General features: G+C 39.2%; 1 protein-coding gene across 5 annotated transcripts in view; it reads right to left on the reverse strand.

The window, feature by feature from the left end:
• The window catches only part of ATF1 (activating transcription factor 1), a 53,023-nt gene that overhangs the window by 16,222 nt on the left and 10,504 nt on the right, over window positions 1-26,297 (reverse strand). For 3 of the 5 annotated variants that reach the window (XR_015554946.1, XM_087442414.1, XM_014786456.2), the window contains exons 3-4: window positions 8,184-8,303; window positions 5,605-5,705 (exon numbers count right to left, since the gene is read on the reverse strand). Coding sequence is in view for 4 of the 5 variants with exons in the window: in XM_087442414.1 (XP_087298540.1) it covers window positions 5,605-5,705; window positions 8,184-8,303 (221 nt within the window). In the remaining variant the exon portion in view is untranslated. The remainder of the gene's footprint in view (window positions 1-5,604; window positions 5,706-8,183; window positions 8,304-26,297) is intronic. The other 2 variants (XM_087442415.1, XM_004429016.3) reach the window with 1 other exon arrangement.

Below are 26,297 nucleotides of genomic sequence, written 5' to 3' on the forward strand. Positions count from 1 at the left end.
GCATTTTGAAGAGCTGCCAGACTGTTTCCACAGTGACTGTCCCATTTTACATTCTCATCAGCAAGGTGTGAGGGTTCTAATTCCTCTACATCCTTATCGACTTACATCCTTTTTTATTTTAGGCATCCTAGTGGGTCTGAAGTGTTATCTCATGATTTTGATTTGCATTTACCTAATGACAAATATGTTGAACATTTTTTCATATGCTTATTGGCCCTTTGTATATCTTCTTTGGATAAATGTTTATTCAAATCTTTTCCTCATTTTTTAATTAGGTTATTTGTCTTAATGTTTAATCTTCTGGTTGATGAATGTGGGATGTCTTTTCACTTATTTAGATCTTTTAAAATTTCTTTGAACGAGGTTTTGTAGTTTTCAATGTACAAGTATTATACTTCATTTGTTAAATTTATATCTAAAAATAATTTAAATTTATAAATTTAATTTTAAACCTAAGTATATTACACATTTTTATGTTATTATAAGTGAAACTGATTTCTTAATTTCATTTTTGGCTTGTTTATTGCTAATATAGAGAAATAAAATTGATTTTTGTAAATCGATTTTGTATCCTGCAACCTTGCTGAACTTGTTCGTTAGTTCTATTTTAGTGGATTCTTTAGGATTTTCTATATATGAGATCATGCCATCTGCAAATTGTTTTATTTCTTCCTTTCCTATCTGGATGTTTTTTATTTCATTTTCTTGCCTAATTGCCTGAGTACAATGTTAAATAGAAGTAGTGCGAGGACACATCCACAACCTGGTCTTGTTCCCAGTGTTAGGGGGAAAACATTCAGTCCTTCACCATTCAATAGTTAGTTATAGGCTTTTGTAGACGCCCTTTATCAGGTTGAGGAAGCTCCCTTCTATTTGTTTGATGAGCATTTTTATCATTAAAGGGTACTGAATTTTGTCAAATGCTTTTTCTGTGTCTGTTGAGATGATCATCAGTTTTTTGTTTTTATTCTATAAATATGATGTATTACATAAATTGATTTTTGGATATTAAACCAATCTTGTATTCCTGGGATAAATCCTACTTGATCACGGTGTATAATACCTTTTCTATGTTTTTGGATTCAGTTTCCTAATATTTTGTTAAGGATTTTTGTGTCTATATTCATGAGGAATATTGGTCTATAGTTTTATAATCTTTGTTTTTTAATTAGTGAGCTTAAGCCATGTCTTCTTAATATAATTACTGATATTGGCTGATCTGCCATTTTATTATTTGCTTTCTGTTTTAAATTCTTCTGTATTCTTTCGAGTTATCTGAAGATTTTTTGAAACTCCATTTTAATTTATCTACTATTGTGTATTTGATGAAATCTCTTCACACAGTTTTTTTAGTAGTTGCTCTAGGTATTATAATATAGATACCTAGTCTACTAAGAGTCACTATTTTACCAGTTAAAATGAACCTTAGAAACCTTACCACCACATTAAATCTCTTTATCCTCCCCCCTTTATGTTGTAGTTGTCTTCTATATTACATCTGCATACACAGAAAACTCCATCAGACAATGTCATATATTTTTTTCAACCATCAAACACATTTTTAAGACTTCAATAGGAGAGGAATAGTCCATATTTATCCAGATCTTGCTGTTGCTGTTCCTTCATTCCTAATCTTCCAAGTTTCTTTTTGTCTTAAGCACTCTCTTAGCAGTTATTTTAGAGCAGGTCTGCTGTCAATGATTTCTCTTAGTTTTCCTTCACTGCCATTTCTGAGGGATATTTTCACTAAATACAGAATTCTAGATTGGCAATTCTTTTCCTTCAGCACTACTGAAACGCTATTTCGTTTCCTTCTAGTCTCCATGGTTTTTAATGAGAAATCTGTAGTCATTCACATCACTCCCTTATAAGTAATCTGTCATTTTTCTCTGGCTGCTCACAAGGCTTTTTTTTGTCTTTAGTTTTCAGCAATTTGATTATGACATGTCTGGGCAAGGATTTCTTTGTGTTTATCCTGTTTTGGGTTTGCTGAGCTTTTTAAATCTGTAGGCGTCACCAAATTTGGGAACATTCCAGCCATTATTTCTTCAAATATTTTTTCCGCAACATACTTTTCCCTCTCCTATGATTCGAATGACACAAATGTTAGATCTTTTGTATTGTCTCACAAGTCCCTGAGAATTAAATTTTAGAATCTCTATTGTTCAGATTAAATAATCTCCATGGAACTATCTTTGAAATTGACTAACTTCTTATCTCTATTCCCCTCTTGAACTCATCCAGTTTTATTTCTGTTACTGTATTTCTCAGCTCTAAAATTTATCTTTGGTTCTCTTTATATCTTCTGTTTCTTGCTAAGAGTTCCTATCTTTCCATTCATTTCAAGAATTCACCCTTACTTGTTAGAACATTTTAATAATAGCTCCTTTAAAGTCTTAGTCACATAATTCCAGCATCTGTGTCATCCAGGAGATGGCATCTACTGGTAGTCTTTTCCCATGCAAGTTAAGATTCTTCCAGGTTCTTTGTATGCCGAGTAATTTTGGACATTTCCAATATTATATCAGACTCTCGGTCTTGTTTAAATCCTGTGGAGAATTTTTGATATTCTTGTTTTAGCAGGCTATCAACCTGGCTGAGTCCAGACCACAAGTTCTGACCAGCCTTCTGTGGATTGTGGTTCCAAGGTCAGGTCAGTTTTCAAAGCCTTTGCAGCGCTATTCAGATCTGGTCCACGTGCAAACCAAGTGGTGGCCCTACTGGCACTTGAGCCATGGTCTGTCCTAAACATAGTTCAGTTCGAAAAGTCAACGTATGCTAGGCAGCACATTTTTATTCCTTATTTGCTAAAAATTTATGAATGTGTGCTGAATTTTATCAAATACTTTTTCTGCATTTATTGAGTTGCTTATCTATTGTTTCTGCTGATTCTCACAGTGGTTTATTTTCTTGTATGTTTGATGATTTGTCACTGTGAATTCATATTTGGTTGATCCTAAACTGAAGTAATCCAGAAAGCTTTACTTGGGGAAGCTTCCTTTCAGTTGTTCTAGCCTCCTACAGTAATCTCAGCTTAGCAAAGAAATCGCAGGTTCAGAGTCGCTTCCTGCAGTAGACCTAAATTAATGGGTGTACATTGGTTTTCATGCTTGCTTCTGCTTCCCATTTTGGTTTCAACTCAGGTATCTGTATGTATATGGTTTTTATGTTTTTTGGGGGAGGGTGATAAGAGATTTCTATTATTTCCTATAATTGCACAATGCATTAACAAGTATTTTATCCAGGAGCTAACTGTTTTGTGCTGGGAGAGCCCAAAACTTTTTATTTGTATTCTTCTGGTGATTGCCTCTGACAGTCTCAGGTAAGTCTAAAGGTAATCAGCAGAAGACTGCAATAGGCCATTCTTTCTTGTCTTACATGCCTGGAATATTTCTTTCCATTTTGTTTTTAAACTACCCAAATTCATCATCATTATTATTGTTCTAAAAAGTCAATGGTAACTTAAATGAATGTCTTAGTTCACCATTCTTTCTTACATTCACATTCCTTCCATTTGGTTTCATTTCCTTCTTCCTGAAGAATACCTTTTAGTAATTTCTTAAATCAGTTTGAAATGATTTTTATTTCACCATTATTTTTGAGTGATTGTTCAGGTGGGTATAGAATTCCAGGCCAACAGTTACTTTCTCTTGGTATTTAAAGATTTTAGTTCATTGTCTTCTAATACTACCATTCAAAAATCTGTTGTCAGTGTAATGGTGATTCCTTTCTAGGTAATTTGTCTTTTCTCTTTGGAATCTTTTAAGATCTTATTTTTATCTTTGATGTTCTCCAATTTTAATTCATAAGACACATCTAGATGTAGGTTTATATTAATTTATATTTTTTGGGACCCTGTTTTCTAAAGCTGAGAAATTCATGTCTTAGAAATTTCTGTCATTACCTTTTCTCTCTTAGAGTGAAAGGAGCTGGAAGTGCTCTTCCCCATTCTCTCCTTTTGGAAGTATTATTAGAGGTATGTTGTATGTTGCACCTTCTGACTCTATCTTCTGTGTCTCTTAACTTCTCTTTATCTTTCTGTGATCTATTCTAGGTTAATTTACTCAGAGCTGTTATATTCCAGTTCCCTAATTCTCTCTTCAGTTATATCTAATCTGCTGCATAACTTATTTAAAATTCCTCAATAGACTTTAGGAATTTTATTTTTCATTTCTAGAAGTTTTAGTTAATTTTTTAAATCCCCCCTAATCTCTTATCCTAGTATTAGGATTTTGATTCCCTCTTTATGTCTTTAATAATTTAAATTGTACTTATATTCCCTGGTAATTTTATTATGTGAAGCTCTTTAGGGGTTTAATTCTGTTTATTGTATCTGCTGATGCTTGCTAGTAATGGATTATTTCTTTCAGCTTTTTATAGTTTCAGATTATGAGCTCATTTTAGTAGAGTTTATTTTTCACCCCCCAAAAATTCACAGACAAAATTTTGTCTGTTCATTAATTATTTATTCAATAGAGTCCAAACTCCTTAACATGGTAACAAGGTTCTAAGTGATCTGGCTCCTGTTTACCTTTTCTGGCTAAACCTCCTCTTCCTCCCTGCACCTTAAGTTCCCAATGCCCAGAACAAGCCAACCTCTTTCATATCATACAATCTACCTTTGATTACACTGTTTCTTCAGCCTAAGATGCTCTTTTCCTGCCTTACAAAACCCTTTCCTGCCCCTATCTCACAAAATTTATCAGGTTGGTGGTGATCCAAATCACATCTTTTATGAAAATCTTTCCTACTTATTCCTGGCAGGAATGACTATACCCTACATATAGTTCTCTCATAACATCTTAAAATCTTACTGCATTTGTTTATGTGTTTCAAAGATAGCATTTCATCTTACCATTTAGTCAGCAGCTTTGGTCAATTCTACCACAGAAGTCTCTCAAATCTACCCACCCAAAGATATCCCACTACCCATATGAAATCACCCATATTATTTCAACAGCTTTCTGTCAATTAGTTGTACTACTTCTAGCACTCTATTCATTCAACAACTAATTAGTGAGCATCTCTTGTGTATGGTCACTTTGGTAGTCCCTGGGATCACAAAAAAATAATACGTGGGCCATACCCTTAAATAAACTGGAATTCCAACAGGATGAGATAAGTACTGTAACAGGGGTCAGTAAAAAAATGCTACAGAAGAAAAACCTAACTTGGTCTTGGGGAGATGGAGAGAAGTAATCAGAGAAGGCTTCCAGGAGGAAGTGAGATCTAAAGTACGTGCAGGAATTATGCAGAATGTAGAAGAATGTGTGTTAGCAAAGGGACAAAGGCCCAGAGTTAAGAAGCTAAGAAAGGGAACACAAAGTAGTTCATTTCCTAAAATCTACAGTCCTTCTTTCATATTGCTATTCAAATTAACTATCTAGAAGTAAATATGGAAATCTAATACTTTGCCAGAAGATAAGTCTAAATTCTTCTTCAGCACAGCAACTTGGACCCTTCACATAATCTGGCTGAAATCTCTCTCTCTTAACACTTCCCTTCCTATACAAACACATGCTCCCTCTTTCTATAGTTTGCTTTGCCCAGCACCATTCAAACTCACCTGGTAACACATGCAGGGTTTGATACGACAGTACTCACCTGTAAGATGGGCGCCGTGCTAGAATCCCGTGGGCTTTCTGTGAGGAGCCTATACTGTCAGATGAGTCCTGCGACTCCTCACTTTCTGATAAAGACGATACCTGGAAAACAGAACTGGTTTTACTGTAATGAACAATGCAGGTGGAAAAAGAATTCAATTTAATTTTTACTTTCAGAAAAAATGATCTGTCTCATGCCACCCAAATTTGTCTGTCATTAAATCTAGGGTCTAAAAGAAAGGAACAAAAGGACAAAGGAGAAAGTTTATTTCAGGAGCCCCAGCTAATTAAAGGAACATACAATACAGTAGGCTCAGAACTATGAAGACAGTCTATCCCCAAAATAGAGCAATACTATTTCACTAGAGTTGTAAAGACCAGTCTCTGATCTCTACCCTATTTCTATACTGATGCACATTACTCTAAGCTTCTTTTATCATTAATGCTATCTGATTTGGATTTTGGACATGCTAACTTTGAAAAGCTATTAGATAACCAACTAATATCTAATTACTAGGTAATGACATTGAGGAGACTGCTGAATATACAAGCCTGTAAGTCAGGGAAGAGGTCTGGGCTAGACACACAGATTTGGGAGTCATAGCTCTTTAGATAGCCCTTAAAGCTGTAAGACTGGATGAGCTCATTAAGGGGATAAATATAGAGAAGAGGACCAAGGACAAAACCCAGGAACACTCAAACATTAAGAGGGTGGGAAGAAGGGGAAGAATCAGCAAATGAGACCGAGAACAAGCCACCAGTGAGGCAGGACGAATACCAAATGAGGTGTCCTTGGAAAACTAGCGAAAACAGTATATTGAGGAGAAAAGAATGATCAACCATGTCAAATGCTGCTAACAGGTAAAGTAAAACAAGGACTGAGAACAGACCATTAGATTTAGCAAGATGGAGGTCACTGGCAAGGGCAGGTATGAACATATGCAATTTAAAAATCTGTAATAATTAGCTTTATCTCACTTCACAATTAAATGAGTTAATACATGTAAAGCACTTAGTGAATGGCACATGGCAAGCACACATTAAATGTCAACTATTATTAATAATACACCCTTTAAAACTATGTCAACACAATAACCATATGCAAGTTTTAAGTTATAATAATATCTTACAATTGAGAAAACAAGTTATTTTCAATTTTTAAAATGTATTAAATTTCCCAACATTTGTTGAAAGTTGCATTGTGACACCTGACTTTATCTTCATTTTAAAAAATAAAATAATCCAAACAGGCTTCTAGAAAGGACACAAATCAATTCTCTACATTCCTGACTATCTACAGAAAGCCTTCCCCTAAACTATTTATTCTTAGACCTTAAATTTCCAGAGAAGTTTGTTTTACTTTCTATAATCTGCTTCAAAAACAAGTTCTAGTGTACAACTACTTACTTATATTTTATATTAAATCTATATCTTTTGATAGAAAAGAAAGAACTGGTCACACCTGTAATAATTAAGAAATAACAACAGTAACAAATAATAAAGTAATAAGAAAAATCTGCTGCTTTTAGCACCATGGGTATTCCATTTCTAATCTAAACCTCAAACTATTTTCACTGTTTGTCCCTAAATTCAACTCGAGAAGAAAATAATTTCTAAAACTAAGAGATTATTGGTTACTAAGATCAAGTATTTCTCTTCAATGACAGCACTAGCAAATGAGAGTAAAATCTTCACATAAAAACTCAAAAATCCATGCAGCAGCCACCTTTCCTACAGGAAAACTACATAAAGATGCAGCTCTAGCGCTGACAACACTGCCAGACACCATATATTCAGGAGGAAAAAATGAGGTATACAGCTTTTCTTCCAGGATAGCTGCTTCTAAAAATGAAAGATGACCAAAGGCATTCTGAGACTCACAGGAGCCAGATGAGAAAATGGGGAGAAAGAGTAGAAAGAAAAGGAACCCAAGATGGCTCTTTCCTTCCTACTGTTGTCAGGTGTTAATATGAAGGTAGAGAGATATAAATAAAAACTGTCCTCTACTATGAGAGAACTCTCTTTTATTTGACCTCCATATGCTTCAGAATTCTCTTTTTCCTGAAGGATACCACTGGGATAAAAAGGTGCATTCCCTTAAGAAAGTCATTCATTTCCTTAAATTGTAAGCATTAACTTCCCTCAAAACTGTCTTCTATTTTCATTGGGTAGAATATACATACATGAAATTAAAAATTTCTAAAACTTTTCTATTTGCCTCATTTTTTCTATAGTCTAATTTCTAAGACAACTTTATCATCTCAGTTTATAATATCATAACTACAGGGCCGGCCCCGTGGCTTAGCGGTTAAGTGCGTGCTCTCCGCTGCCGGCGGCCCGGGTTCGGATCCTGGGTGCGCACCGAGGCACCACTCCTCCAGCCATGCTGAGGCCGCATCCCACATACAGCAACTAGAAGGATGTGCAGCTATGACAGACAACTATGTACTGGGGTTTTGGGGGAAAAATAAATAAAAAAAAAAAAAAAAAAATATCATAACTACAGCAACTTCAATGTGTCTGAAGACTCAGGGTATAACTGTCCCCTCTCTGAACCACTAAGTCTTTGAATTTCTGTACCGTTTGCACGTGTGGTGGGTGAATTACAGAAGACTGAGCTGTCTGGATGACCCCCTGAACCTGTACTTGCTCTCCAGGAAGAGGTACAATTGTCACTGGCGCAGATCCTCTTAATGACATCTAAGAACAAATAAAAATTCAATTAACAAAATATATATTGTACCTATGCACATAAGATAGCTGAGTTCTTAACACTGGAAAACACATTTCAGAGCTTATTATATTTAACCATATCTATTAACCAAACATGAGGTATCTTCTATGGGCCAGAGACTGCACTAGAGGGTTCAGCGTACAAACTAATTACAACAAACAGAATAAGAGCTATAATATAAGAGGAAAAGTAGAAAGTACTGTACTGTGGGAGCAAACAAAGGGTGCTCCTTCAGCTGTATTTTGAAGGGTAAACAATTCCCTGAAGATGTGTATGGGGGAAGGGGTTGGAAGGTATTTGGGGCAGAGGAACTGACTGTGCAAAAACAGTCAGGAGGCTCTTGAGAACATGTTATTCTGAAGAGATCTGGGTGAAAACCAATCAAATCAAAAGTCAAAAAGTGAGAGAAATACCAATGTGGCGCAGTGTCTTTAAAGAAAAATCAAATATTTCAAGTAAATAATTGAATCATGAAATTATAATTTATTTCTGGAAATACCACAATAAAATGCTAACTCAAGAAAAGTCCACCCATCATCCTTCAAGGCTCAGCTCAGGTTCCACCTCTTCCAAGAAGCTTTCTCAGATATCTTCAGTGAACAGAGATCTCTCACCTTCCTCTGGACTACTCTGGTTCATACCATTCATCCTGGACTTAAATCACAAAATAAAATCCCAGGCTGCTTCTCAGGTCCTGAAAGCCACCTTCCTGACTGCTCCCCTCTTTTCTTTCTGTCAGGCCCCAAAACAATGCCTTATTCCCTTTCATTGAAGGTTCTTCTCCCCTTCCCAAGATTGGATTAAATTCCAGTCTCATCATCGCCAAAATGCCCAGGTCATGAAATTTTGTATATGAAATCTTATCCAGGTACTTAGAACTGCAAACTCTCAGCACAACAACTCCATCCCACCTCCCCCCACACTAAGAGACAGGGCCAAACTCCAGCACAGCTTCTATCAGCTCAAGGCCATGTCCTTAGGATGACCCCAGCCTCCTTAAAATGCCTGCCTGAGAAAGCTCAATGCTGCCAAAAGAATTTACTGTTTGTTACAGCCCAAACTTGACTAGAGGTCCCTGACCTCACTTTTCTTAGAGCATTTACTTTAGCAAACGTGCAGTTGTAAATCCTTTCTCTGACCCTAAATCTTCTACAACCCAGAAATGTCTTCCTCAAGGACCTGGGAGCCATCCCTTTGAAATGTAATCATCATGAGGGATAAGGGCCCTGTCTCCCAGTCTCTGTGGGAGGGTAGGAGCCTAACTGATGAGCACCAATTAGCAACAGAGATGGCTTAATCACATTGACCAACCTCCCCACCTAAACTTTTCCTTTAGCACACCCCAGCATTTAAAAAGGCTCCTACCTTTTGTTTCAGCAAAATTGAATTCAATCCATGCTGGAGTCTCTCTTCCCTACTGCATTAGTCTGAATGAAATCTGTCATGCTGCCTTTAACAAATGTCCGGCTCTGTTTCTCTTTGACAGTATCCCAATATGAGGATACAGAAATTAAAGAGTAAAAACAAACAGGATGCACAAACCTTAAGAGTCCAGCTCTAGAGTTACCATTACACTCAGGGAAAATAAATGAAAGGTCCCCTTACCTTTCAGACCCCAATTGAAGCCAATCACTCAACTAATGGGGAGAGTTTGTGATGGGATTAAATTACATTTCTAAAAGGATAAATAAGCAATCATTCTTCCAGGGTTTCTGGCTCCTTGTGATTTTGTGCAGACTGTGCATCTGGCAGATGGAAGAGGAAAAAAGGCACCAGATTTTGTTTTAGCTAGTAGTAGTCCTTCCCCCTTATCATCACTGTTCTATCCCCACAAAACACTCATTACTCAGGGTCCCAAAGCCTGATGTCTTCCCAGCCCCACTCTCAAACTTGATAATCTAAATGCTGAGATCTCTCTCAAAGGAGGAAAAGAAGGAGCTGGTCTCCTAATTTTAACCTGAGTTTGAAACACAGAGGACTGCCTCCACCCATTACTTCTCAGAGCTAACAGAGCTTTCTGTAAGGATGGAAACGTTCTACATCTGCACTATCCATTATGGTAGTCACTAGCCACATGTGAATATCAAGCATTTGACATGTGGCTAGTGTGACCAAGGGAATGATTTTTAATTTTATTTAATTTTAAGTAACTTAAAATAAAATTGAAATATCCACTTGTGGGGGCCGGCCCCATGGCGTGGCAGTTGAGTGCATGCGCTCCGCTGCTGGCAGCTCGGGGTTCAGATCCCAGGCATTGCACCAATACACTGCTTGTCAGGCCATGCTGTGGTGGTGTCCCATATAAAGTGGAGAAGGATCGGTATGGATGTTAGCCCAGGGCCAGTCTTCCTCAGCAAAAAGAGGAGGATTGGCATGGATGTTAGCTCAGGGCTGATCTTCTTCACAAAAAAAAAAAAAAAAGAAAAAAGAAATATCCACTTGTGGCTAGTGGCTACCATATTGAACACTGCAGTTCTAGATCTTAGAACTATAGAACCTACTAGTATACTATGGCTCTAATCTCAGAACCTCTTTTAATTGATGTTAGAAGAAGCAGAAAGAAAAGGAGTTTTCTGGAGCTGCTCTGGTTAAATTGGGAGCTGCAGAACTAAAGCTCCCTGATTTCCTGCCACTCCATCGGGTAGCTGGGCCCAAAGTTCCTCTTACACAAGTGACTGGGCAAAATTTAGCATACTCCTTTGCAACCTAATTAGGGGATCCCTGGACCATAAATACTTGGGAGAGGGAGGGCAGGAGTTGGTAGAGTGGCACGGGAAAGAAGTTTCTATTTAGCCAAAGTTTGAATCCAAAGTCTTCTAACTCCAGAAAGGCACACACAGTCTTTGGAGTCAGACAAGCTTGGGCTGCTTTTCAGTGAAAGGCACTCACTAGCTCTGTGATACTAAGCAAACTATCTAACTTCTCAGGACCTCAGTTTCCTCCTTTGTAAAGAGAACTAATATTATCTTTTCCATAGAGTTACAGTGAAGATTAAATGATTAATAAGTGAAAAACAAAAGGTGGAGGACAAAGGTGAAGAGAAGGAGCCTACATATATATCTCTTACTTGGATCCTGGTCAACAAACGGTTAAAAAATATATGTGTGTGTGTGTGTGTGTGTGTGTGTGTACACACACACATACATATACACACAATAAGTAATCAGGGAAATTTTAAACACTGAATGGATATTTGATGATATGAAGGAATAATTTCTTTTCAGGTGTGATAATAGTGTGGTTATGTTCTTTAAAGGAGTCCCTATATTTTAAGATTTTTTTTATTTATTTTATTTTTCCCCCCAAAGCCCCAGTGGATAGCTGTATGTCGTAGCTGCACATCCTTCTAGTTGCTGTATGCGGGACTCAGCCTCAGGATGAACGGAGAAGTGGTGCCTCGATGCGCACCCGGGATCCGAACCTGGGCCACCAGCATCGCAGCGCGCGCACTTAACCACCAAGCCACAGGGCCGGCCCAGGAGTCCTTATATTTTAGAGATAGATATTAAAATATTGAAGGCTGAAATGATGATATCTAGGATGTGCTTGAATATAATCCAGCTGGTTGGAGGCGGGTGAGCGGAGAAGACAAAAGTCATGAGTTAATAATTGCTGAAGGCCGGCCCAGTGGCATAGTGGTTCAGTGCGCGCACTCCGCTACTGGCGGCCCAGGTTCGGATTCCGGGCGCGCACCGACGCACCGCTTCTCAGGCCATGGTGAGGCCACGTCCCACATACAGCAACTAGAAGGATGTACAACTATGACATACAACTATCTACTGGGGCTTTGGGGAAGGAAAAAAAAAAAAAAAAAAAGGAGGAGGATTGGCAATAGATGTTAGCTCAGAGCCGGTCTTCCTCAGCAAAAAGAGGAGGATTAGCACAGATGTTAGCTCAGGGCTGATCTCCCTCACAAAAAAAATAATAATAATAATTGCTGAGACTGGGTGATGGGAATCATGATGGTTCAACCTAATAATCTCTTCTTCTGAATATTTTTGAAAATTCCCATAATAAGTTTTCTGAAAAGTACCCAACACAATAGTGAACACAACAGTGGTAGGTCCTGTCTGGCTCCAGAGCCCAGTGCTATTTCCAAGACATCTTATTCTTCCTGGTGCCAATCAAGGAGTTTTACAACCTCTCACTCTTTATGTTCTCAAGTTTGCTTCCCACACATCAAGTATATTTGTTTTGCTTTTTCATTTCGAGGAAAAAGAAAGCAGAGAGTGTTTTGACATTTAGAATAATGATTTGTTAATCATTACAGTATCAACTGTGGCAAACCCTTAAGCCCAGGGTATCTGCTCAGTTCTTAATGGATTGGAACCATTAATTTAAAATGTAAATGAGGGCTGGCCCCCTGGCTTAGCAGTTAAGTGCACTTGCTCTGCTGCTGGCAGCCCGGGTTCGATACTGGGCACGCACCGACACACTGCTTCTCCGGCCATGCTGAGGCCGCGGCCCACATACAGCAACTAGAAGGATGTGCAACTATGACATACAACTATCTACTGGGGCTTTGGGGGCAAAAAAAAAGGAGGAGGATTGGCAATAGATGTTAGCTCAGAGCCGGTCTTCCTCAGCAAAAAAAAGAGGAGGATTAGCACGGATGTTAGCTAGGGCTGATCTTCCTCACACGAAAAAAAAAATAAAAATAAAATAAAATGTAAATAAAAAACAAAATGAACCAGATCTTTACATCTTTTAATTTACTACTTAATGTAAAGATAATGGTTTTAAATTTTTTTCCATAGTTAAGCCTATGCTGTACTTGCCCCAAAATGTCACTGTTCCTAGGTCTCAAAAGATTCAGATGGTCCTTGGACAGTCAGGATTTACACATGGTAAACACAAACTGACTGGAGTAAAGAATTCACACTCAACAGCTTGCTTTCAGGAGAATGCCAAATCCATATATCTCCTATACAATTATTTACTTATTATTTTTCTTTAAAGTATCTCCTTTTGTAAACTCAAATGTACTTAAAAAGAAAACCTTATTTCACTATGACAAATAGAAACTACCACCATTTTCCATAACTATATGGTAACTATAAAAATAAATATAATAAAGACAATGTTGTTATTTTTAAATATTGTATTTTTAATTTAAATCCAACCAAAAATAATAATTTAAAAGCAATTACTAAAAACTTCTTATCATGGTCTACAAAGCCCTGCACAGAATGGCTCCTTCCTCCCTCTCCTGTTTCATCTTAAACCATGTTCCCTAGTTCTGCCCACAGTGCAGCGTGACAGTCCCTTCTGCTTCTCATGCTCCTTCCCACCACAACGCCTTGGCGTAAGATATTCCCTCACATGCCTAGAAAGGTCTTCCCTTCCTTCCTGGAAAGTTAACACCTACTCATCCTTCAGGTCTCAACTCAAGCGTCATTTCCGTAGGGAAGCTGTCCTATTCCTGACAAGGTCCAAGCCCCTATTATAGGCTCTCGTATTATCCTATGTATCCTATGTGCTATCCTTTGTAGTAGCACTTCTCAGGGTCACAGTTTTACATCTAGGTGAATATGTGGCCCATGTCTTGTCTACTCCACTAGGTAGCAAGCGCCACATGGGAGAGGAACTTGCCTCTTTTTGCTCCACACTGTATTCCCAGCTAGAGTCTTAACCCAACTGGCACACTGGATGCTAAATAAATCATTGTTTAGTGAATTAATGAAGTATCTCCCAATTTTGGACATTATAACTTAGTGAAGTTATTCCTATAAATTCTTCTGGGTATATCTTTGACTTTTCTAACTTGAATTCTCCATTTCCTCACTTCAGGACATTTGACCCATTTTTTTATTTCCAGCCAAGCAACAATAAAGGATGGGGCACAGGAGATGATGCTAAGTTTCCCAGCTTCCTCAGGCCAGCATGGCCAGGGAGAAATGTTTTGTGCTCTAAGTTTTAGTAGGACTATTCTCATTGTTGAGAACCCATCTTGTTCCAGCCAATGCCCTAACTTTCAAATAAGAGACCTGATGTGTGTGAATTCAACACATCAAAACCAAAATGTCCATCTATGCACCACTTAAAGAGATATGGAATACCACCTGTGGTGGAATGTGTACCGTATTTTGAGAAACGCTACACTAGAGAATTGGAGGGGTGGGGTAGTTAGATTAGCAAATCTAGGCAATATTACCTTTTGAATATCAGGACTAAGTTTGGATTAAACAGATAACAAGACTCAGCGTTACCTATGTGCAGGTGCTGTGCTAGACCTTCAAGACAGAAAAGACAGACAACAGACAGTGAGTTGCTGCCTTCAGAGCCAATCACAAAGATACTGATTTAAAAGTTTTAAATATACTATTTCAGCACACATATGCCTCAACATGTGGCATTTATTTGTTCTTAAAAGCTTGGGTGGAAAGCAAAATTTCACATCAAAAAATGTATCAGAGAGTGTATGGGTGTGTGTGGAAAGAGGAGGGACATGTGTGGCAAAAGCTTAAAAAAATAAAATCATCAAGTTTTCTGTTACCTAGGAAAAACTGTTGGGAACACAGGAACGGAGAAGGCGGGACAAAAAGGAAATACACTGTTATACTCTTCTGGTTGAAAGACAATTCTCTATGGGTCTCTTCTGTTTCTGCATGTCTTCTGAGCAGAGGCACTGACAACTTTTGTTTCTGGACTCTGTTTTCAAGGATGTTGGTATGGTGAACAGCTTTGGAAGACAAGATGGTACTCCCTTCAGAGTAAAGGGCCTATTTGTTTGCTGTCCAGATCAATAAAGGCAATGTCTCCTTCCAGGGCAAAGGCTAGACAGGTTTGCTAGCAGCTCCCTTTAACAGTCTGGAGTTTCCTAAGCTTAGAGTCCCCCTCAGCAACGATGCAAACCCACTGCATGAGCAACATCCACCGGAGCCACTCAGCATTACCCCATGGGACTTGGAGGGCAAGGGGAACTGAGCAACGTGAAGCTCGTGCTGTTTGCTGTGCCACAAATTATAAAGTCCTTTTTCTCTGAACCAGGATTCTCATGTCTTCTGCCAGCATCCATGAAACTGAGCTAGATTGCTTATTAGTTTGCAGACAGGGTAAAATCTCAGATCTTTCATATTTCCTGACGCTTCTCTGTCCTCTGCTTCACTTATATTCTAAAGACTCCAGATTCTAAATCACCAAGCCAAAATCTGAGATAGAGTGAGAATAAATAAAGAGTAAACAGAATCACCTATCAAGGCAGACTTGAACTGCTCTCAAAGGAGAGGGGGATGTAAACGGCCAGGGTTTTCTCTAGGTAAAGACAGGAGACCCTCTATTAAGCTGGGACTTCCAAAGGGCTACACTCTCAGAGTAAGGTAACAGAAGGAAAGCTGTGTAGATACTGGGGACGGAAGGGCTGAAGATGATGTAACTAGCTCTCCAGCAGACGTACAGCCCAAATTAACATCACCTAGATGGTCCAAAAAGACAAAAAGAGGCTCAAACCCTGAAAGTGGTTCCCAAGACATCTGGCAATAGTAAATTCTTTCTGGAGAGAGGCACTCTGATCCTTGGACACAAAGAATTCCCACAAACAATTTTTCAAGATTAATGGATGGCAAAGCATAAAAAATAATCAATCACACAAGGCACCATAACCAAGAAGCAAAACAACAGACAGCAGAATCAGACCCAAGTGATTTTAGATACTGACATTATCAGACACATTATAAAACAATTACACTTACTATGTTCAAAGAAACAGTAGATTATGTTTCAAGATAAGCTTGACAATATCTTCAGGAAACAGAAAACTATAGTAGATTTGAAAAAAAACCAAAGAGATTTTCTAGAAATAAAGATATAGAAATTTTAAAAAACATTGTTCAGATATACCAGCAAATTAGACAAAGCTAAAGGGAGAATGGTGAGCAGGATGACAGGTAAGAAGAAATTATCTGAATTGCAACACAGAGACAGAAGGAAAACATATGAAAGGTTAAGAGACATGGAGGACAGAGTGAGAAGGACAAAGAAAGTGGGTCGGGGCAAAATGTGAAGAGATAATGGCTGAAAATGTTATAGAACTAATGATAAGACACCAATCCATAGATTCAAGAAGCCTAATAACTTCCACATGAAATAAATAAAAAGAATTCCGCACCTAAACACAACATAATGGAAGCTGCAAAACAAATAAAGATAAAGAGAAGACTCTAAAAGCAGATGAAGGAAAAAAGATTATATTTAAAACAGCAATAGTCCACTGACTTCCCAAAGGCAACAACAGGAGACAGAAGCTAGCAGGATGATATTTTAAATGTGCTAAAAAAAATAACTTAGGGGCCGGCCTGGTGGCGCAGCGGTTAAGTGCGCGTGTTCCTCTGCAGCGGCCCGGGGTTCGCAGGTTTGGATCCCGGGCGCGCACCGACACACCACTTGTTAAGCCATGCTGTGGCGGCGTCCCATATGAAGTTGAGGAAGATGGGCACAGATGTTAGCCCAGGGCCAGTCTTCCTCAAGAAAAAAGGGGAGGATTGGCATCAGATGTTAGCTCAGGGCTAGTCCTCCTCACAAAAAATAAATAAATAAAATAAAATAAAAAACTTAGAATTCTATGCCCAGTGAAAATACCTTTTAAAAATGAGGATGAAATAGGTATTTTCAACAAACGAAAACAGAGAAGTCACCACCATTAGCAGATTTACATCAAAGGAAATTCTATAACAGTGGTTCTTAACCAGGAATGATTTTGCCCCCCAGCGACATCTGGCAACATCTGGGGACATTTTGGGTTGTCACAATGGATGATGCTACTGACATCTAGTGGGCAGAGGCCATCAACTCAGCTAAACATCCCACAATGCACAGTCCCCCACAACAAAGAATTATCCACCCTGAGCTGGCCCCGACGGCCTAGTGGTTAAAGTCTGGCGCTCACCGCTTCAGCAGCCTGGGTTCAGTTCCCAGACATGGAACACCACCACCCGTCTGTCAGCTGCCATGCTGTGGCGGCAGCTCACATAGAAGAACTAACACAACTTACAAGTAGGATATACAACCATGCACTGGGGCTTTGACAAGGAAAGAAAAAAAAAAGAGGAAGATTGGCAACTGATGTTAGCTCAGGGCGAATATTTCCCTGCAAAAAAAAAGAATTATCCAGCCCAAAATGTCTATAATGCTGAGGTTTTTCTAAAGCATATACTTAAGGCAAAATAAAAGTAATCTAAAATGGAAGCTTAGACATGTAAAAAGGAATGAAGAGCAAAGAAAACGATACTATGTGGGAAAAAAACAATGTTGACTGCATAAAATAATTATGATGTTTTATGGAATTAAAAGAGAAAAAGATAAGTCCTAACAATGGTAACAAACTAGAAAGAGGATAGATGAAAATAAATGTTCTAAGATCACTGGATCATGTGAGAGGAGAGTGAAGGTATTGATTAACTTTAGACTTTACTAAGTAGGCATGCTGTAACTAGGATAATCACTAAAAAAGTAGTAATCAAGTTGACGTACAGTCCAAATTTATACAAGTGATGGCAGGATGAAATGAGAAGAAATAATTCAAAAGAAGACAAGAAAGGAGAGAAAAAGAAACATGGAACATGTGGGTTAAAAAGCACAAAATAAGGGGGCCGGCCCGATGGCACAGTGGTTAAGTTCCCATGCTCCGCTTTGGCAGCCCAGGGTTCGCAGGTTAGGATCCTGGGTGTGGACCTATGCATTGTTCATCAAGCCATGGGATGGTGGCGTCCCATATAAAGTAGAGGAAGATGGGCACGGATGTTAGCCCAGGGCCAATCTTCCTCAGTAAAAAAGAAGAGGATTGGCAACAGATGTTAGCTCAGGGCTAATCTTCCTCACACAAAATAAGATGGTAGGTTTAAATCTATATGTATGAGTAATTATGATAAATGTACATGGACCAAAAGCTCTGTTAAAAGTCTAAGAGACTACGATGGAATATTATTCAGCCATAAAAAATAATGAAATCTGTGACAACATGGATGGACCTTGAGGGCATTATGCTAAGTGAAACAAGTCAGACAGAGAAAGACAAACACCATATGATCTCACTTACATGTGGAATCTAAAACAAACAAAAAACCCCACAAAGCCCGCAGAAAGAACAGATTGCAGATTGGTGGTGGCCAGAGGCAGGGGTGGGGAGAGAGCGAAATGAGTAAAGTGGGTCAAAAGGTACAAACTTCCAGTTATAAAATAAATAAGTCATGAGGATGTTATGTACAGCATGGTGACTATAGTTAATAATACTGTACTGCATATTTGAAAGTTTCTAAGAGAGTAAATCTTAAAAGTCCTCATCACAAGAAAAAAAATTTTTCTAATCATGTATGGTTACAGATGTTAACTAGACTTATTGTGGTGATCATTTCGCAATATATACAAATATCAAATCGTTATGTTGTACACCTGAAACCAATATAATGTTATATGTCAATTATACCTCAAAAAAGCAAACAAAATAAAAACCACAATGAGATACTGCTACATATCCACCAGAATGGTTACAACTTAAACACACAATACCAATTTTGGGCACATAAATGGATCAGCAGTGCTTTCATGCATTTCTGGTGGTGCTGTAAATTGGTACTACAAGTTTGTAAAACTGTCAGCAGTATCTTCTATAATTAAATGTTTGCATACCCTGTAACCAAGCAATTCACATGCAGCATAGACATGTACAAGAATGTTCATTAAGCACAATTCACAATATCTAAAAACTGGGGAAAAAAAGTCTACGAGACTGGATTTCTTTTTAAATCTAGGTATGTAATGTTAACAAGAGATACACCTAAAGCATAAGGATATAGAAAGTTTGAAAGTGAGAAAAAAAGATGCCATTAAGATACTGCCAGGGCCGGCCCCGTGGCTTAGTGGTTAAGTGCGCCAGCTCCACTACTGGCAGCCCGAGTTCGGATCCCAGGCGTGCACCGACGCACCGCTTCTCTGGCCATGCTGAGGCCACGTCCCACATACAGCGACTAGAAGGATGTGCAACTATGACATACAACTAGCTACTGCGGCTTTGTGGGGGCGGGGGGGACTCAGTGAAAAAAAAAAAAGATACTGCCAAATTAGTATCAATTAGACTTTTTTTTTTCTTTGTGAGGAAGAGCAGCCCTGAGCTAACATCCATGCTAATCCTCCTCTTTTTTTTTTGCTGAGGAAGACCGGCTCTGAACTAACATCTATTGCCAATCCTCCTCCTTTTTTTTCCCCCCAAAGCCCCAGTAGATAGTTGCATATCATAGTTGCACATCCTTCTAGTTGCTGTATGTGGGACGCGGCCTCAGCATGGCTGGAGAAGCGGTGCGTTGGTGCGCGCCCGGGATCTGAACCCGGGCCACCAGTAGCGGAGCGCGCGCACTTAACTGCTAAGCCACGGGGCCGGCCCTCAATTAGACTTTAGGGTAAAAAGCGTTTCTAGAATTAAAGGCAACAGAGACAATTCCCCTGGAATATACAATAATTTAAAAATCTACATTCATTTAATAACACTGCCTTGTAACACATACTCAATCACACAGCATAAATTGAAGGACCACTAGGAGAAATAAGTCCACAATTATAATGGACGATTAATACATTTCTCTCAGTCATAGAACAAGCAGACAAAAAGTGATAAAGATATAGAAGATTTAAACGGCACAAGTGATAAAGTTGACCTAATAATTATACATAACTCTGCAACCAACAACTGTAGAATATACTTTGTTTTCAAGTACATACTAAACATTTAAAAAAATTTACCATAGATTCTATGAGAGCAAAGTTGTATTGCAAATTAGTTCCCGATTTATTAATTTTGTGACCAAAATCATTCACATTCTATTACTTTATGGGAAGAGATATCAAAGAATCACAAAATGGTTTCTCAAAACAAGTACTCAAAATTATATTTTTTTAGAAAAATGCATTGAATATGAAAAATTTGAGCTGCAAACTCAATATTCTTTAAATGAATTCAGCAGAGTTGGAGTCTTAATTTGAAGGACAGAAACTTGCTGATCATGGTTCCTCTGAATAGTTGTAGTGATACAATGTACTAAATTTTGTTCTAAGGCGCAATTGTTGTTGTTAGTCCTATTACCACAAAAGCCTCTTTTATCAACAGAGAATGCTACTGTGTGTACTCATATTTCCTTTGAAAAACTCATACTCAAGACCTGTTGGGTTTCCAACATCCAGACATTCTCAGTAACCTCACCAACTCTACCTTAACATATTACGACACGATTTTGCTACTACTGCACTTCAGTTGTAGATTAGAACATTCATTCTATATTTTGGGGAACATTCATCTCTTATCATAGATCATCAAGATAATACCCCCAGGGTTGTAGTGGACACTATGACGCAACTCCCAGATCCCCTTTCACTAGTGAAAGACTTATTCCCCAGCTGCTGGCAGACAGTGTTCAGCTGTCAGCCCTCTTTGGAATTGCCTTGGCTGATGAGAGTCACCTCGCCCAAGGTCGCACACACCTCTTCCCAGGTCAGTCAAGCTCCAATGACTGGTGCACGCAGGGATATAAAGGCCTGATGGCCCCTTACTTCAATTCTGAAGAGCTATCTCAGTTCAAATCTCCCTATGCGGTCAGTTAAGGCCTTCACAGAGACTGAATCACAGTCCAACTTCTCCTTCTGCTCAAACCTGCTCCCTTCTCTTCCTTTCTTTCCCTCCCACAGATGGTAATCCCAAATAATTGGGATTACCTAATAAACCTCCTGCATGCTGATCTCCATCTCATAGTCTGCTTCCCGGGAAACCCAAACTGTGACAGAAGTCAAACTGCTAGAATTCAAATCATGTCTCTAGCCTTATTAGTTGTATGACTACTAAAATGGGGATTATAAAAACACAGTAGGTTGATATGAGATTTGAAGGCATTAAAACATGTAAAATGCTTAGAAATGCACCTGGCAGACAGTGGACACTCAATAAATGTTAGCTGTTACTACCATCATTGTTTTCCCCATTGACACATGGTTAAAGTAGAAAATCTCTCTACAATATGAGAATTACTAAAAGTTATGAGCTGGAAAAAACTTTAGAGATCACCAAGTCTGATACTCTCAATTTCCAGATGATGAACATCAGTCTAAATAAGTGACTTAGACTTAGCCAATGTTCCAGAGTCACTAAGCGACAAAACCAGGATTCAGACCAGGTCTTCTGAGTGTATCCATTGTTCTTTCTACTAAGCAAGGCTGCCTCTCAATCAATATATACTTTGTAATTAAATGAAATTCAACAAGTGTTGAGTCCCTCCCCTCTACCTTCTTGCCATAATTGAACCTCACCTCTCCTCTGAAGAACGCTGCCTCTCCTACAGCTCTCTCCTGCTCTCCTCATACCATGAGCCTACAGATAGGGTGCATGTCTCCTTTGCTCTTCATTGCTACTTCCAGACCATTGTCTCTTCAAAGTCCTCCCTGAAATCTCCCAACTTTGAGGCTCACAGCAGCAGACTATCCTTGTGGCAAACACGTCCCCTCATTTCTTTCAGAATTTAGCACCTGGATCCCTCTATTCTCTCCAATACTACTCCTGATATAATTTGTGGTGATTTCAATATGCAACATCCAGCATCCTTCCATGCTGGCACTCTGTTTTTGATTCCTCTCCTCCAAAGCCCTGTCTTCCACCCTCAGCCATCCACTCCCATTGTCATACACTAAACAGGCATTGTGGGCGAGACAATTCTTCCTTGTGCTGGAATATCCTTCTCAATGCAAAACATTTAGCGTCTCTGGTCCCTGCCCATTAACTGCCAGCGGCAACCCTGCCCACACACACATATTTCCAGACATCTCAGTGGGGAAGCAGTACCACTCCAGTTGCGAACCCACTTACTTAAATCTTATCATTACCAATAAATGCATCCCTCCATAATCTCAAATTCAAGTATCCCTCTCTCTGAGTACCACCTACTTCCAACTCAGTATCTCTACTATTTGGACTCTCAACAATTCTTGGACTCCCCAGAAATCTATAATCCATTGAGCCTACTCTCTTTTCCCTGCCTTTGACCCTATGAAGTCCCCACTTCCTTCCTTATGCAGTTTAAATTTTATAGTCCAGCGTTATAATCACTGTATTGCATACACCTTCAATGTCCTTTTCTTGCTTCACGGCAGTCCCTTGACTAAACAGCAACCCTGTTAATTCACCTAATCTATGCCTGTAACCTATATGCACGTACCTGAATCTGACTGGAGAAAAACACACAAATAAACTTAATGGTCTCACTTTACACTCACGATCAGTAACCTCAAGTGGACTGTTAATGCTCTCTGGAGAGCCTACTACATATCCCTAGTCCGTTTACATCTCTTACTGTCCTAGCAGACTATTTCATACTTTCTCCTTCCTCCCTCTCTTCTCAAAGCATTTTACTTCACTGAAAAACAAAGAAGTTATCAAAAGGAAGCTTTCAGCGTATCTCACCCCCAATCTACCCACCTAACTTGTATGTACCTTCTTTCTTATTATGAATGATGTACCTGTGCTCATATAAAATAAATTTCTCCACTTGTAGACTAATTTTCATCTGCTCTCCTCCTCAAGGACATCATCCCAGGGTTGTCCTCTCTCTCCTGTACCATCAAATTTCCCCTTCTATTGCATCATTCTCACTGGTATACAAACAGGCTGTTAATTCCTCCCATCTTAAAAGGTAATAACAGGGGCCTGCCCCGTGGCGTAGTGGTTTAGTGCATGCGCTCCGCTGCTGGTGGCCCGGGTTCGGATCCTGGGCGTGCACTGAGGCACCGCTTGTCAGGCCATGCTGTGGCGGCCTCCCCTATAAAGTAGAGGAAGACAGGCACAGATGTTAGCCCAGGGCCAGTCTTCCTCAGCAAAAAGAGGAGGACTGGCATGGATGTTAGCTCAGGGCTGATCTTCCTCACACAAAAAAAAGGTAATAATAAAAATAAAACTTCCATGACCTACCACCCCCTCCAGCAACTTCATTTCTTAGCTCCCTTTTGCAGCAAAACTCCTCAAAGGAACTGTCTATTCATTTTGTTGGCAATGAGTTTGTCTACTCATTTTCTCCCCTCTTTTTCCATGTTTTCTTGGATTCAATTAGTTTTTATCCCCACTCTCACTCAAATAGTTCTTGTCAAGGTTGTCAATGAACTCCACATTGCTAAATACAGTCAATTCTTGTTATTTGTGGTAGTTATGATCTATAAAGTCGCCATGCACGCTGAATTAGCCAACACTGAACCACTGCTCCTGGGGGAATACAGGATTAGGTTTCTGTGAGCCTCTGGGCACATTTTCATCAACTGGTAAATATATAACCTTGTTTTATGTGTGTTTCTGTTTAAAAACATCTTATTTAATATATATAGAATTTAATGTATATTATATATACAATTAATATAATATTATATTTTATATATATATATACGTAGTTAATTCATTAACATTAAACTCATGGTCAACAGCACTACAACTCATGCCTGAATGAAACTTATCTAGCACATGTATTTTCTACATAAGGTACATCATAGCTTTCTTGCACTTAGATAATACCTCAGCACTATGCTTGGAGGCCATTTTAAACAGCAAAATCACCAACAAAAAGCACAAAAATGCAAAAAACATGCACTAACTAGACCACAAAAAGGAGAACTGTTTACAATATAAGAGCTAAAATAAGAAGACAGAGCATTGCCTTGTTCAACGTCAGCTGGGAAGGCGTGTGCCAAGTGATTCAAATTTTTGACCACTCTGCGCATGTCCACTAATGACCACAAAAGTGCGGTATTGATTTTCAGACTACAAATAAATTTTATCAAGTAGGCAAATTTGCAAACACAGAATCTTTGAATAATGAGGATTGACTGTACAACAGTTAATTTTTACTCCTCATTTGACCTACCAGCAGCATTTTACACAGCTGACATCACCTCATTCTTAATTTCCAAGATCTCAATTTCTTTTGATTTTCCTCTTACCTCACTGACCATCCCTCTTCAATCTCCCCAAACTCCAAATGTTGGAGAGCCCCAGAGTCAAATCCACTGACCTCATCTCTGAAGGTACTCACCCCTCAGTAATCTCATCTCGTCCTATGACTTTAATTACACTTATGTTAAATAGTTCGATATTATTCCACAGCTCTTAGATGTTCTATTCTGTTTTTCTCCTCACTTTTTTTCTCTTTGTTTTCAGCTTGGATAATTTGTGTTGACCTATCTCCAAGTTCACTGATTCTTTCGTCGGCTGTGTCAAGTCTCCTAACAAGCCCAAAGACATACTTCATCTATGTCATAATTTTTACTTCTAGCATTTTCGTTTGACTTTTTCACATAGTTTCCATTCCTCTGCTGAAATTTATCGTCTGTTCATGCATGTTGTCCACCTTTTCCACTAGAGCCTTTAATACATTATTCATTGTTATTTTAAATTCACTATCTGATAGTTCTAACAACTGGATCATCTTGACTCTATCGATTATTTTGATTTTTGACAGTGGGTTATTTTTTCTTGTTTTGTATGTATTTCATAGTTTTTGCCTGAATGATGGACATCCTGTAAGACAGTAGAGACTGAGGAAACAGTATTTATGCCTAAAAAGGGGCACACTTCTTTTTCTACTAGGCTATTAGGGGAGAGCTGAGGGGGAAGGGTTGAGTCAGTCTATTCAGAAATTGAGCTGGGTTTGGGTTTTGTTATTATGATTACCTTAAGTGCAGTACCAGCTTCAAATTCCTCTAGTGTGACCTGCTTAGGGTTGGGGCTGGTTAGCCAGAGCGTTTTTCTGGTTTTTCCACCCTCAGTTTTAGGCTTTCTCTATGCACCGGCCCCAGAGGCACTCTCCATACTCTTGCCTCTCCCCAGGGGTAGACTGCTGTTGCTTTACTTGCTGGTGGGGGACAGGGAGGTTTTCTCTGTTATCCTGGCCCAGTCTCAGTCTCAGGCAAGCCCTATATCCCTGGGTCTCAGGGGTGGGGCTTTCTCCCAGTAGTAGGAAAACTAATGGTCTGAACCCAGGACAGCTTCCTGCCCTTCCCTCAGGGCTTATGGGTTTTCTTTTTTTTTTTTCACTTCTCCAAGCCACAATGGAAAACAGGGTTTATTCCTTTCCCCCAGTGGCTTAAAGCTCTTTTCCACAGGGAAAAGGCGTCCAGGCAGGCCTGGACCACCTAGCGAGCGTTTCTCTGGTCTCCCTTGCTTTCCCCAGTCTTTCTCAGGAGCAACTGCTGGACGTCCTTGGAGAAAAGCCTACAAGTGGGTGTTAACCTACCCTATGTCTGTAGCTCCCAAGGGTTCTATATTCTCATGCTAGCCTACACTTAGACTTTAGCAATTCATTAAAAATTTAGCTAAATTCTTCTTTCCCCCTATATGACAGCCCTGCCTTCTTCCTGTGCTCTGCTACAGGTGAGCCATGCCCACATCTCACCTCTGATGGGTTGAGAGAAGTTATGATTTTGTATATTACAGCTTATTCTTGTTTTAGGGTGGGAGTAATACTCTTTCCAGCTTTCTACATGGTAAGTGGAAGCCAGAAATCACCCCATGAGTTTCAATACCACCTATATATTCACAACTCCTAAATTTACATTTCTAGTCTGGACCTCTCTCCTGGACTCTAGACCATATATATCTGACTTCCTACTGGACAAATCTACTTGTATGGTTTGGCAGACAAACTCTAAGGTGGCCCCCATGATCCCCACCTCCTTTGTGTAATCCTCTCCCCTTGAGTGTGGGAGGGACCTGTGACTTGCTTCTAACCAAAAGAATAAGGCAAAGGTCGGGCTGGCCCCGTGGCTTAGCGGTTAAGTGCGCGCGCTCCGCTACTGGTGGCCCGGGTTCAGATCCTGGGTGCGCACCAACGCACAGCTACTCCGGCCATGCTGAGGCCGCGTCCCACATACAGCAACTAGAAGGATGTGCAACTATGACATACAACTATCTACTGGGGCTTTGGGGGAAAAAAAAAGGTGGAGGATTGGCA

This window comes from Ceratotherium simum, chromosome 17 (assembly GCF_057802395.1).
Source record: "Ceratotherium simum simum isolate JZ-2026a chromosome 17, ASM5780239v1, whole genome shotgun sequence".
NCBI lineage: Eukaryota > Metazoa > Chordata > Mammalia > Perissodactyla > Rhinocerotidae > Ceratotherium > Ceratotherium simum.